General features: G+C 39.3%; 1 protein-coding gene across 5 annotated transcripts in view; it reads left to right on the plus strand.

Moving 5' to 3' along the window:
* MYO9A (myosin IXA) overlaps nt 1-14,786 on the plus strand; it is a 224,388-nt gene that overhangs the window by 76,800 nt on the left and 132,802 nt on the right. For all 5 annotated transcript variants that reach the window (XM_056128796.1, XM_056128797.1, XM_056128798.1 and 2 more), the window contains exons 7-9: nt 704-801; nt 4,915-5,041; nt 14,648-14,737. In XM_056128796.1, the coding sequence (XP_055984771.1) occupies nt 704-801; nt 4,915-5,041; nt 14,648-14,737 (315 nt within the window). The remainder of the gene's footprint in view (nt 1-703; nt 802-4,914; nt 5,042-14,647; nt 14,738-14,786) is intronic.

Here is a 14,786-nt window from a genome sequence, read left to right on the forward strand (position 1 = left end):
TCTTGACTTTGTGCTCAGATCTGTCTCCTGGTGTTGTTGAGGAGACATGAATGTGCCAGTGATATGATCTGTGGAGGGTAGGCAATACAAAACAATCACCTGAGCCTCTGTGCCACCTCTCAAGCCCGTATTTCTTAGTATTCTTTTTATATATTTATTTGTTTTTTCATTCACTTGGGGCAGATTACACCGTCATAAGCGTCATTGCTTTATCATTTACTTTTCATAGTATATAAATCTAGGCTCCAATTCTTAGATTTTTCTTCTAAAATTTTGTGTCCCAGGAACTCATTCAGTGTCTTGCATTTGGGTAGTCATTTGTTAAATACTTATTGAACAAATAACATTTGTGGAACTGAGCTCTTAAATATCTGGATATTTAATATTCCTTAGATCCATTCAAAATAAAACTTGATATAAGAATGCTTAATAAAAATTTCTAGCTTTTTATCCTATTATTTTACTTTTTATCCTGTTATTTTTGAGATTATTGCCATGATTGTCATGGAAGGGAAAAGGATGATTTGCTGATGTTGGAACTAGGTACTTACTGTTGTAAGATGTCTAAGGAATTCGATTATGTCTAGTTATCCTTCTGCCTCTAATTTTTATTCATAGGTATGTTTATCTAAAATTACTGTATTCTAAGTGGCTAACGTTTTCTAGATCTGATCTTGATCCCCCTTGTTCTTTTTCAAAATAGGATTGCTTCACTGTGGAGGATGAGGATTTGAGGCATGACTTTGAACGTTTACAACTGGCCATGGAAATGGTAGGATTTCTTCCCAAGACACGAAGACAGTGAGTTTATTTATTATATATTTATATCCTCGGTAGAGAAAAAATCGTGACATGTGTTCCAAGGATTCCTTCTCTTTGGCCCTTTTATTTTTTTTTCCAGCTATCACATTTCAATTTTTAATTTTATTTTTTTAATTTTTCAATTTTATTGTTACAAAGTTGTTCACAATAATTGATTACATTCAGTATTTAACCACCAATTCCACCACCATTACACTTTCTCACCACCATTATTTCGAATTTTTCCACCACCACTGAAAACTACCCCACAGAGAGATGCCAAATAATTTATTTTGTGTTGCTTGTTATGTATAGTCTCTGAGTATATACATATACATACATACGCGGCCGCGCGACATCTTATCAGAACTTTTTTTATGATATCCTATTATCTCATTCCTACTTTGGACAAACTTGCAGGCTATCGAATGTAGCCTGCCCACAGGGCAGAGTCTGGCAAGCTCCCCGTGGCGTACCAAATATGCCAAATACCAGTAACATTGATGGGTCTCATTCTCCTAAAGAGCCGTGAATATAATCTCAGGGCTAGGATGAAAGAGACGTTACTGGGGCCTGCTCGAGGCAATCGACGATTAACAGGATGATGAAATGTTATGTATAGTACAAAATGTCACACGACCTTTTTTGCAGTTGCACAATTCTAAAATTTTAAATAATTGGGGTCCAGAGACATCTCTGCAGAAAGCTGCTCTTTTCCGAGATTCATTTATGAGTCTCTGACGCATTAACGCACTTAAATGGCTTCCAGAGACAGTTCATGGGTGTGACTGCCAGGACACCGAAGGGTGGGGAGATGGGAAGAGGTGGCCCATTTCTGGCTCTATGAGGTCTGGAGTTTTCAGTCACTGGTCCTGCATACCTGGGATTTTCTTTGGGTTCTGGAGATTTGCAGCTAACGGGGTTCATCTGGGGCAGGCGGAGGGACTATGACTGCTTCCTTCTGAGGCTCCCTGGTGAAATCAGCCTGCTGCGGGGTCTGGAGACATTTCTGCAGCATGCTGCTCTCTTCCGAGATTCATTTGTGAGTCTCTGTATCATGGCCTTTAAATAGTTATCTGGATAATATGCCTGATGTAGTGCTTCCTTTACAATGTAAAGCATTGCTTAAAAATTTTTTTCTAAAAATTTGCTGGTTTTGGTTGCAAATTTTTTGAGAATGCTAAAGGTTCATTTTTTGGTAGAATATACTTCTACATTTGCATATGATTACATGAGTTCATGGTATCTCTGAAGCCTATCCGTGAACCTTACTTAAATGCTCCTTTATAATGTATTTTTTCTATATTTTTCCCCTTCGGTGCCTCCTAAATAATGCTTAGGGACCTAGGAACCACTCTTGATAATTCTCAGCCAACTGGGAAAATGGTTCATTGCTCAGACTCAGCAGTGTGATAGTGCCTGGTGTAGTTGTGGTGGGAACCTGCAGGGCTATACCAGTGGGGTGCAGGAAAAGAGAGAATGTGGCATGTAGTGCTAGAAATAGAACTTAGCACCAGGCACATATATTCTAACCCTTTGAGCTATCTCCCCAAGCTGTATAGCATTATTTTTATAGCTCCTTGCTTTCTTAATCATTGAGCTTTTATCTTGTCAATGTGGAGTACTCATCAATAAAACCTAATTTTCTGTATGTAGTTTAAGTTTACATTATTGTATTAAATGTATTTTGTTCATTGTAAGTATAGACAGAAATGTTAAAAAGATTGAGATAAGCATGAAGTAATCTGAATTTAAAGTAAAAATAAACTGTAATTAAAGACAAAATAACCTTGATTCTCACCAGAAAAATTTAGTGTGGAGAATGAAACTCAATTGGCAGAGTGTGATGCCTCATATGTGTGAAGTCCTGAATTCAGTCCGTTTGCCCCAATTTTACTTCCTCCTCAAAAAGGAATAAAAAATGTTATTGAGTGAGTTGGATTGATAACTTCTGCAGACCTGATTATATTGATAATTTCGAATCTCCTTCTTGGGATAGGAGAATATCAGGTGTGCCATTTTTTTTTAATATCTCTATTAAAAATGATACTGTAAAATAATTTTTTGGGATATCATTGGTATAGCTCTCTACTTGGCAGATCCTTTGCCAGTATCTTTTAGTGAAAAATCAGTTAAAGTCCAATAATAAAATATGTAAATACACAAATGCGTATATTTGGTTGTAACCACCAGAAGTGTATAATTTATTAACACAGTCAAGTGACAATTCACTGAAAGTTACTCATTAAATGAGTACTTTACACTCAACTACAAATTCTTTTGAGTCATTTCTTTCTAACTCACATCAGATTTATAATTTGATATGTTGATTCAAACTTTAAAAACTTATTATTTGAAATTTTTGAGCTCTAGATTATGCATAATGAATCTGAGAATCTCTGATTTCTAAGATAGTATTTTTTTATTTGACTGGTTCATAATTTTGGGAAATTACATAGTTGAAATTTCTCAAGTAGAACAGAGTTATCCTAAGAAAATTGTTGGACAAGGTATAAAGATGTATGAAAATATATAAGAAGGGACTGGGGAGATAACTTAAAGGGTCGGAGCACATGTTTTCCTTGCAGGAGGCCCGAGTTCAATCCTTGGCACCTATAGGACCCCTGAGTACCATGCTGGGAATATCCCTAATCAGTGTTAAATATTGCCCCCAAATGAAAACAAAAACAAGAAGGGAATTTTAAGTGTAGTGTTTAAAATGTCTTTGTGATGTGAAATTAATATATTTTCTTAGTTATAAGGAGCATTTATGAGACATTTTGTTGGGTGAACTAAAATGTGATTGAGGATTTTTTTCAGGTTGCATGTTCCTGTTGTATAATTTGATGGGTTATTTTTGGGATCTTGAAATTATACTAAATAGTTGTATGAAATGTTTATGGTGTGTGTCATACTTGGCTATGGTCAGGGTTTACTTCTGACTTTGTGCACAGGGGTTACTCCTGGCAGTATTTGGGGGAACCATATGTGTTTCTGAGTATTGAACTAGGGTCAGCCACAGCCAAGATATGTTGTTTCCCTCCTTTAACTTTATGCTGCATGAAGAAATTTTGAGCGTCTCCAGCCCACCAGTTTCCCCGCACCTAAATAGTCTTCCAGATCATACCAATTAAGGTTGTCTACTCTCAGATAGCAGGGAACACCTGTTTTAAGTAAATAAGAAATTATAAAATGAAGACACGGAGTTTAAGTTAATTCATTTAGCTTGTTTTTGAAGTGGAGAAGATCCAGTATCAAAGGTGAGTTGTTTAGATTAAGACAAGTGAAATCTTCAATAGAAAGTTTTATAGGTTTATTTGAGAGATAGGGAATAGGCACAGTAATGTTCTTAAGTAAACTGGGGATCATGGCATGTGTAGAGCTCAGTTCAGTGCTTAGTTATTGACTGGAAAAGGCGCATACTTGTCTCTAACATGGGAGGGAAAGACAAGGGGAAGGTCCAGATCAATGTAATAGTAAGAGTCTGGATATTAGATAATGGACCCCAGTGAGATGACTTTGTAGTTTTATTTTTTAAAACACATACCAAGAGTACTTTACTGTTTCTTTAAAGATTCTGATTCAGTAGATCTAAATAGGTGGTATGGAAAAGGGTATTCCAGGCTGGATAACAAACACTTAAAAGGCATGCAGTTTTACTTATTTCTTGGTTTTTGGGCCACACCCAGCAATATTTAGGGCTTACTTTTGGATCTGTGTTTAGAGATCATTACTGGGAGGCCTTAGAAGACCATATATGGTGCTGGGGATCAAACCCCAATTGGCTGTGTGCGAGGGAAGTGCCATAACCACTGAGTTTGGCTCTGAGGCATGCAATTTTGATACAGCCATTTTATACAATAACAGGAAGTCCTCTTTGGAACAGCCTTAGTTGACAAGTGATAATGGTATAAAAGCACTTTGCGTAGTACCATTCATAGTAACAATAAAGTTTGATCATTGTGGTTATAATTAATTATTCTCACATTTCTTATTTTTCTGAAGGCCTAAGTATATAATATCTCTACTACTTTATTTGCTTGATTCAAATTTTGAAATGATATTTAGAAACTACAAACATGAAAGTTGTAATTTATGGTTTTATTTTCACAGGATTTTCTCTCTTCTTTCTGCAATTCTACATTTGGGTAATATCCGTTATAAAAAGAAGACTTACCGGGATGACTCCATAGATATCTGTAATCCTGAAGTTCTGCCTATTGTCTCAGAATTATTAGAAGTGAGTGATTGCATTCTCAATTGTTATTTCAAGTAACAGGATAACTTTCTTAGTTTTTATCTTGTATCATTGTTCTGTAGGTATAAAAGAGTTAATGGTTTTATTAATAGTGTTTCTCCCAGAGAATGAGATTGGTATTGAGTTTGCCAGAATCCTGTCAGATTTGGATTTTCTTCCCTGTATCTCTTTTTACCAGATAACCATTACTCCTCAGTTTGCCTTGGATGACTTACTTAATTCTAGACTGCATTTTAGGTCTCTGCCACTTTTCCTTTCTCTGGAAATGAAAACACAAATGGGGGAAAATTCATACACTTAGAAGTGAGACCTCACTACTGAATAACCAGTGGTAAAAGAAGAAATCAGAGAGTTAATCAGGAGATACCTGAAAACAACTGAGAATGAAGATATGCATTATCAGAATATACGGGACACGGCAAAAATGATGTTGAGAGGAAAGTTCATAACAATAAAAACATTCATTAGGAAGCAAGAAAAAGTCCACATAACCTAACAACACCATTTAAGCAGCTAGAAAAGGATCAACAAAAAGAACCCAAAACTAGCAGAAGGAAGGAAATAATAAAGTTTAGAGAAGAAATCAGTGAGATGGAAATGAAAAAAAACCATTCAAAATGATCAACAAAACCAAAAACTGGTTCTTTGAAAGAATAAGTGAGATAATAAGCCATTAGCAAGACTTAGAAATAAAGAGAAAACTTTAGCAAACCAAATAAGGAAAGGGAAGACATTGAAACAGATAAATTAAAAAAATTATCAGGGATTCCTTTGAAAATTTTTATATTGTGAAACTAGAGACCTAGAAGAAATGGATGCAGTTTTGGACCCCTGTGACCTTGTAAGGTTGAATCAAGAGGAAACAGAACCTGAGCAAGCAAGTTACTATCAAGGAAATTGACAAGGTAATCAAAGGTCTCCCCAGAGACAAAAGCTCAGTTCCAGATGAATTTACTAGGGAGTTCTTCCAATCCTTTAAAGAAGACCTACTCCCAGTCCTTTTCAGGCTCTTTCAGAATGTTGAAGAAATAGGAATCCTCAAATAGTTTCAAGGAGGCAAACATTACACTTATACCAAGAGCAGACAGAGACATCATACAAAAAGAAAACTATAGACCTATATAACTGAAGAACATTGATGTAAAGATCCTCAACAAAATAATTAACCAATTATATTTGAAAATACATTAAAGAGACCATAACCAAGTAGGTGTCATCCTGGGATTTCAAAAAAGGCTTAGTATATGGAAGTCAGTTGGAGTAATACATAATATAAAGAAAAGTAAAACTCACATGATCATTTTAATAGATGCAGAGAAAGCATTTGATAAGATTCACACTCATTCATGATAAAAGTGACAGTTGAAGGAACATTTCCTAAACATTGTTAAAGACATTTACCACAAGCCCACTGTAAACATTATACTCGAAGGTGAAAATGGAAAGCCTTCCCTTAACATCAGACACAAAGATAGGCTTCTTATGCTCACAGAATATGTTCAGTATAGTATTGGATGTCTGGCCATAGCAATTAGGCAAGAAAGATAAGAGCATCCAGATGAAAGAAGTCAAACTCTTTACATTTTGCAGATGACATGGTATATATCTAGAAATCCCTAGGGATTCTATCAAGATGCTCCTAGAAACATTAGACATTTATAGCAAAGTGGCAGGCTGTCTACAGGAATCCTTGAAAAAGTCGATGTAAATAACGAAATAGAAGAGAGAAATTGAAAAAGCAATTTTATTTACAGTTGTGCCTCAAAAAATCACGTATTAGGAATAAGGTTCCTGGAGCGATAGCACAGAGGTAGGGTGTTTGCCTTGCACGCAGCCAACATGGCCGACCCGAGTTCGATTCCTCCGCCCCTCTCGGAGAGCCCGGCAAGCTACCGAGAGTATCTCGCCTGCACGGCAGGGCCTGGCAAGCTCCCCGTGACGTATTCGATATGCCAGACACAGTAACAACAAAGTCTCCAGTGGAGACGTTACTGGGCCCGCTCGAGCAAATCGACGATCAACGGGAGGGCCTTTACTTTTTAGGGGCCTTTAGGAATAAGGTTAACAAAACAGGTGAAAGAACTCTACAATGAAAACTATAAAACACAACTATAAGAAATGAAAGAAGACACGAAGAAATGGAAATTTATCCCCCATTTATGGAAAAGATCAATATTGTCAAAATGGGAATCTTGCCCGAAGCATTATACAGATTCAATGAAGTCCCAATCAAAATACCCATAATATTTTTTAAAAGACATTTCAAATGCTTTTGAAATTTATATGGAATAATAAAATCCCCAGAATAGCCAAAACAATCCTAGGGAAAAATCCTAGGGAAGGCTTTACCTTTCCCCATTTTATTTTTATTTTGGTTATATTTCCCTTTTATTATTTTTTATTTTAATTTTTTACTATTTTTTTAACTTTTTAATTGAATCACTGTGAGATAGACCATTACAGAGCTGTTGATGATTAGATTTCAGTCATACAGTATTCCAGCACCCATCCCTCCACCAGTATACATTTACCAGCACCCGTGTCCCAAGTTCCCTCCCATCACCCCCCAACCCCCACCCCGTGCCTGCCAGCGCTTTGCTTTCTCTCTCTCTCTCTCTCTCTCTCTCTCTCTCCCTCCCCCTCTCCCTCCCTTCCTCCCTCCCCTCCCCCCCTTTTGGGCATTGTAAAAGGTAAAAGGTAAAAGGCCCTCCCGTTGATCGTCGATTTGCTCGAGCGGGCCCAGTAACGTCTCCACTGGAGACTTTGTTGTTACTGTGTCTGGCATATCCAATACTCTCGGTAGCTTGCCGGGCTCTCCGAGAGGGGCGGAGGAATCGAACTCGGGTCGGCCATGTTGGGCACTTGTAAGGCGAACGCCCTACCCGCTGTGCTATCGCTCCAGTCCATACTGAAAGGTTATCGAGAATGTCCCTTATCTACTTTTATCCCTCAGGTCTTGTCCAGAGTGATCATTCCCAGCTATTATTGTCATAGCGGTCTCTTCTCTGTCTTACGTACCGTCAGCCCCCCCCCCCCCACATTTGTGGTTAATTCCACATTGATCAGTCCTCCTAACCCCTGTGTTCCCTGGCCATGAATATTATTCTTCTATATATATTTTTATGTACCAAATGAATGCAGTCATTGTATATCTGCCCCTTTCTTTCTGACGCATTTTATTTAGCTTAATATTCTTCCTGTCATCCAATTATAGGCAAATTCATGACTCTGTTTTTTCTGACAGCTGCATATTGCATTGTGTAGATGTGCCATAGTTTCTTTCTCTCTCTCTCTCTTTCTTTCTTTCTTTCTTTCTTTCTTTCTTTCTTTCTTTCTTATGTAGGAGTCCTGCTATTTATTCAGCCACTGATTAGCTGATTGAATTGGGCATACTTACTTTTTTTTCATAATTTTATTTATTTATTTTCTTACCTTTACCTATTTTCTTCTTATATTTATTTATTGAATCATTGTGGGAAAAGTTACTAAGCTTTCAGGTTTAAGTCTCAGTCATACAACAGTCATACAATGATCAAACACCTTTCTCTTCACCAGTACTCATTTTTCACCACCCCAATATATCCCCCTTCCCACCCCTCCCAATGCCAAGGCTGATGATTTCCACTTAACTCTTCTCTACATTGATTACATTCATTATTTTGACAAAAGGCGCACCATTATTATTTAGAATACCCCCCCCCCCCCCCCCCAATAATCAGAATTGCTGAAAAGGCATTGTGAAATACTTTGTTTTCTATAGCTGGTTATGAGAATCATATAATGTGGCCGCAATAGTGGCCGCATGATTTTGGATTTCTGCAAAGAGCCAGATAATTATGAGATTGGTTTCTGTGCATATGGTGTTATGGCTGTGCCGGAGAGCCGCTTGTGGAGGGCAACTCATGACCTCGTAGAGCGTGAAGGACGAGCCGGTACTTCTCATGAGACTGCAGTTGCCCTGTCACCGCCGGCTCATACCTGGTTTTCCTAAAAGCTCTGAGGAGGCAGGCACCCTGCTGTTGGGGGGATAAAGGCGGAAGGGAGCAACGCCCTTTCCCTCCCGGGGATGCATGGTGCTGTAGTTTAATGCATGGTCCATTCACTTTTCTGCTGCAAACTGCCCGGCTCTGGATTAAGTCCTTTTGCCTCTGGAGCCAGGGCTGTGCCAGAGAGCCGCTTGTGGGGGGCAACTCGTGACCTCGGTAGGGCGTGAAGGATGAGCCAGTACCGCCCCCCTTCCCTTGAGATTGCAGTTGCCCTGTCACTGCCAGCTCATACCTGGCTTTCCAATAAGGTCTGATGCGGCAGCCACCTTGTATGCAGTCCAGATGCATTTCTGCCAAAAGTCACTGGGTTTCGAGATTTGTTTCTGAGTCTCTGGGATCATGGCCGTTAATGAGCTTGATCAGGAGCCAGAGAGGCCATTTGTAGGCGGCGACTCAGGGTCTCGTTGGGATGGGGAGGAAAGGGCCAGTTCCACCCACATCTGGTGAGGCCCCGTGTGTCTTGTCACTGCAGGCCCCAACCTGACTGTTCAGTGGCCTCTGGAGGATGGCGTTCACTGGGCCGCCAGGGGGAACAGGCCAAGGCACAAAACCTATTCCCCCTGGAGTGGCCCAGCACCAGTAACCTACTGCAGGAACAGGATGCATTTCTGCCAAAAGCCTTTGGGTTCCGAGATTCGTTTCTAAGTTTCTGGGATCATGGCCATTAAGCAGTTTGATCAGGAACCAGAGAGGTCATGCCTCCAGTTATATAGCTGAGCCGGTGGTGGTTTGTGGGTGTGTCTCCCACATACCTAACTTTTGGCCATTGACTTTCCCCAAATTCTTGGTGTCTGGCCAAAGGCACAGCATCAATTTTGGGGTATCTGAAAGTCTGATGGTGCCATCAGGCTGCTGATGCACTCGCCTCACAAGTACAGACTGACCTGCTGGTGGCACCATACCTCCATGCCATAGTTTCTTTATCCATTCATCTTTTCTTGGGCAGTAAAGTTGTTTCCAGATTCTGGCTATGGTAAATAGTGCTGCAATTAACATAAGAGAGCAGAGGGTGTTTCTGCTTTGTATTTTTGGGCCCTCAGGGTATATTCCCAGAAGTGGTATTGCTGGGTCAAATGGGAGCTCAAAATCTAGTTTTTTAGAAATGTCCATATTGTTTTCCAGAAAAAACTGGTCTGTAAGCATTTCCACCAACAGTGAGGGAGAATATCCTTTCTCCCCACACCACTCCCACACTGGTTGCTTTTGTTCTTTTGGATGTGTGCCAGTCTCTTGTATGAGATGATATCTCATTGTTGTTTTGATCTGCATCTCCCTGATGATAGTGATGAAGAGCATTTTTTTTCCTGTGCTTTTTGGCCTTTCGAATTTCTTCTTTGAGAAAGTTTCTTTTCATTTCATCGCCCATTTTCTGATGGAATTGGATGTTTTTTGTAGAGTTCAAGCAGTGCCTTGTATATTTTTTGATATTAACCCTTTATCAAAGGGTATTGGGTGGATTTCCTTTCCCATTCTGTAGGCTGTTTTTGTATCCTTGTCACTTTTTTTTTAAATATAGGAGTACTGTTATTCAGCCATTAATTAAGCTGATTGAATTGGGCATGAACTCCACATTACATTTTTTTTAAATTGAATCACTGTGAGATACAGTTACAAAGCTTTCATGTTCAAGATACACCGTACAGTGATTGAACACTCATTCCTCTACCAGTGCACACTTTCCATGACCAGTGTCCCCAGTATATCCCCCTCCCCCAACCCCTCATCCCAGTCCTCACCCTGCCTCCATGGCAGGCAGTTTCCCCAGTACTCTCTCTCTCCTTTTGGGCATTTATTTTGCTTGCATTTTCTCACCACCATTCAAGCCTGCCTGTCTGCCAGGGGCAAATGCTAGATCATTCATTGTCCATTGCTCATTTTGAATATTTTGGGTGCCACAGCTATGTGCTTCTGGAATCCTAGATTGTAAATGGTTGGGTTCCAGAGACATTTCTCTAGGGCACTAATCCATTTTGGGATTCAATTGGGCATCTTTGGACCAGTGCTGTCGGTGTGCTAAGACGGTACCTGGAGGCACATTGTGGGCTGACAGACAGGCCTACAAGTGGGTGGGGAGCAGGGAAGGGACAGCCCGGTGCCTCTGCCACCATACAGCATGGAGATTTAATCCTGGAACCCGCATACCTGGGCCTTGCTTATGGAAGCTCTTGGTTGCCGGGATTCCATCTGGAGTAGTTGGGGAGACTGCACCTGCTCCATCTGGGGTGCCCCAGTGAAATTGGCTCCATATGGGGCCTGAGAGATCACAGAAGTGGTGTCTTTCGGGACTTGCTGCTGTGTCTCTGGCTTTTGATCTCTTTCGAGATTTTTTTTATGGGTCTCTGAAGCAAGGCCAGTAATAGAGTTACGGGGTGGTGCTGGAGTTAGTTCACGGGAGTGACTGCCAGTGCTTCTATGTGTATTGGGAAATGGGGGAAGGTAGCCAACCCCAAGTCTGTGAAAGCCTGGAGATACCAGTCATAAAACCCGTATACCAGAATTTTCAGCAGATCATATCTTGGTGTTGTCCGTCCTGAGACGGTGGAGTCAGATGGGGGGTATGGCAGTGATTTTGGATTGTGGAAGCAAGTGGCTGCTGGGGGCACTGCTTGGTCAGGCACAGGCCAATTTGGTCCCCTCTGATTTTCCCCAGTCTGTTCAGCCATGCACAGGTCTGAGATTAAATATGGCTTTTGGTCTCTTTTGAGATTTATCTATGGGTCTCTGAGATAAGGCCAGTAATTGAGCTTATATAGCTGAGCCGGAGGTGGTTTGTGGGCATGGCTCCCACATACCTAACTTTTGGCCATTTAATTTCTTGGTAAACTTGGTCGCAAGTTGTTGGGGTCTGGCCAAAGGCACAGTGGCAATTTTGGGGTGTCAGGAAGCCTGAAGGCACCATCAGGCTGCTGATGCATTCACCCTGCAGGTGCAGGTTGAACTGCTGGTGGCATCATACCCCCAGCTGGTCACTGTTTCTTTTGAGGTGCAGAAGGTTTTTAGTTTAAGATAGTCCTGTTTGTTTATCTTTGCTTGCACTTGCTTGGTTAATGGCGTTTCATCATTGAAGATACCTTTAGCTTCAATATTATGCCGACCTTTTCTTTAATCCTTGTGGATTCTGGCCTGATATTAACGTCTTTAATCCATTTTGATCTGACTTTTGTTTCTGGTGTTAGGTAGAGGTTTGAGCCCATTTTTTTGCATGTAGCTCTCAGTTTTGCCAGCACCATTTGTTAAAGAGGCTGTCCTTGCTCCACTTTCTATTTCTTGCTCCCTTACCAAAGATTAGATGATCATATATTTGAGGGTGTATGTAAGGATATTCAACCCTATTCCATTGGTGTGGGGATCAGTCTTTGTTCCAATACCATGTTGTTATAATTACTACTGCTTTGTAGTACAGTTTAGGTTGCCTTCCCCCATTTTAAATTATACTATAAAACCCTACTAATCAAAATTTGGTACTGGAGTAAGGACAGACTTTCAGACCAGTGAAGTAGAACTAAAAATGCAGAGATAGATCTGCACGTATACAGACAGTAATCTTTGAAAAAAGAAGAAAATAATATGAAATGGAAGAAGGAAAGCTGCATCAACAAATAAATAAGTGTACTTACACCCTGTTCTAATACCGTGCACAAAAGTCAAATCAAAATGGATTAAAGATTAAAAAAAGTTTTGTAGTTGATTTACCATGAATTACAAAGTTACAAAGATATTTATAATTGAGTTTTTGTGTTAGCATTAAGCCAACTCCTGGAACTGAGTTGGGCAGTCTTTCATTCTTTCAAAGTTTCTTCTAAATGTAAAAGAAAACTCAGTAGCAGAGAACATGTTCCTTAGAGGTTTGAAGGGCATCATCATAAATACCAACTGTATTTGATACCCTTTTAGTTTATTCTGTGTTAGAAATTTTGTCTTTTTCTAGAAAATAATGTTTTGATTCAATTCTTAAAACCTGTTATTTGGGGACTGGGAAGATTAGGCAGGGATTAAGGTGCTTGCTTTGCATGTGGCTGAGCCAAGTTCAGTTTCTGGCACTGCATGTGTTTCCCATAAACACGGCCAGTGAACCTCTGAGCATAGAGCCAGGAATTGCAACTACACACTGCTAGGTATGGCCTCCAACCCTCAAAATAACAGCAGCAGAAAAGCTTGTAAAAAGTGTTTGCATTTTGGTAAATGTTTTTCTATTGATGTTTATTTTTTTCTCATGTTGCTTTTCTGTTTGTATTTATCTTTATTATTAAATTTTGGTTTTGGAGTCCATTTGTAGTGATGCTCAGGACTTGGTGCTCATTTCTTATTTGGTATTTGTGGATCATTCACTGCTGTGCTAGAGATAAAAGTTAGCATGTTTCGGCCTGTTTCACTCTCTCCCTGGCTTCTGTCTTTTGGGAAGGGCATCTGTTGAAACAAACATTTGTTTGTTCTGAAATTAGCTTTTTTGACCATATTTAGTATAATTTTTGATTTTGATTTTGGGTCATACCCAGCAGTGCTCAGGTCTAACTATTGACTCAATGCTCAAGGGTCAAGCCTGGCAGGCTCTAGGGACCATATAACCTACTGGGTATTGAAACCAGATAGGCCCTGTGCAACACCTTATCTCTAGTTCTACCATATTTAAGATTTTAATACTATCTATTATATCTATTCTTTTTAATTATATAAATTTCAGTTATGTGAAAAATTTATATTTTTTGTGGAATGAAGTTGTTATTCTCTATTTATCCATAGTAGTATAATAGTCATTTCTTGAGCAAGTCTAGTCCATAGAGTAGACTATTTGGCTTATGGTTTTTCTAATAGTTTTAAAACTTTTGTTTATTTTTGTTTTTTGGGTCACATACAGCGGTACTCAGGATTTAGTCCTGCTTCTGCAGCACATATCAAATTCTTGATAGTATTTGTCCCTAGTGAAAGGGGAGGAAGAAAACAAAGGAGGTATCAACTTTATTTTAAAGTGTAACATACATAAAACAAACATCTGAAACATAAATAGTCACTTAATCACTTAACTTCCCGTTAGTTGTCGATTTGCTCGAGCGGGCGCCAGTAACGTCTCCATTTGTCCCTGTCGTGTGCTAGTGTAGCCCAATGGCATCTGTTCGCTCTGGGAACATGAAGAGCCTCAAACGCACATAACAAGAAACATAAATAGTACTTACTGAAATATTCCTTGAGTTCAGGAATTGTTTTCGTTTCAGAGTGTGGTCGGTCGTATTAATGGTTGGTTTTTTTATAATTTGGATATTAGTCCATATTTTTTATATTCTTTACAATGTAAAATGTTTCTCCATTATGATCAAATTGATGTCTTGTTTGCCTTGTCTTCATTTGAATGTGTATGAAATGTGGTGAATGGGACACTTAAATTAGATTTGGCCAACATTTAAATTGCCTAGTGCATTTTAGGCCTCCAATCTTGGTCCTCTATCAAACCGAGTATTTGCTAATATCTTTTTTTCTGCATTTGACTTTTCTAAATATTTACTCATTGTCATTGATCATAATTACTGAATTTACGTTTCTATTTTAGGTTAAAGAAGAGATGCTATTTGAAGCGTTAGTTACAAGGAAGACCATGACAGTGGGAGAAAAAATTATTTTACCATACAAGCTAGCAGAGGTATCAGTAGACTTTTTTTTAATTTTAAAGTCCAAGCACTGTGAATACT

Source organism: Sorex fumeus, unplaced genomic scaffold, assembly GCF_029834395.1.
Source record: "Sorex fumeus unplaced genomic scaffold, SorFum_2.1 ptg000067l, whole genome shotgun sequence".
NCBI lineage: Eukaryota > Metazoa > Chordata > Mammalia > Eulipotyphla > Soricidae > Sorex > Sorex fumeus.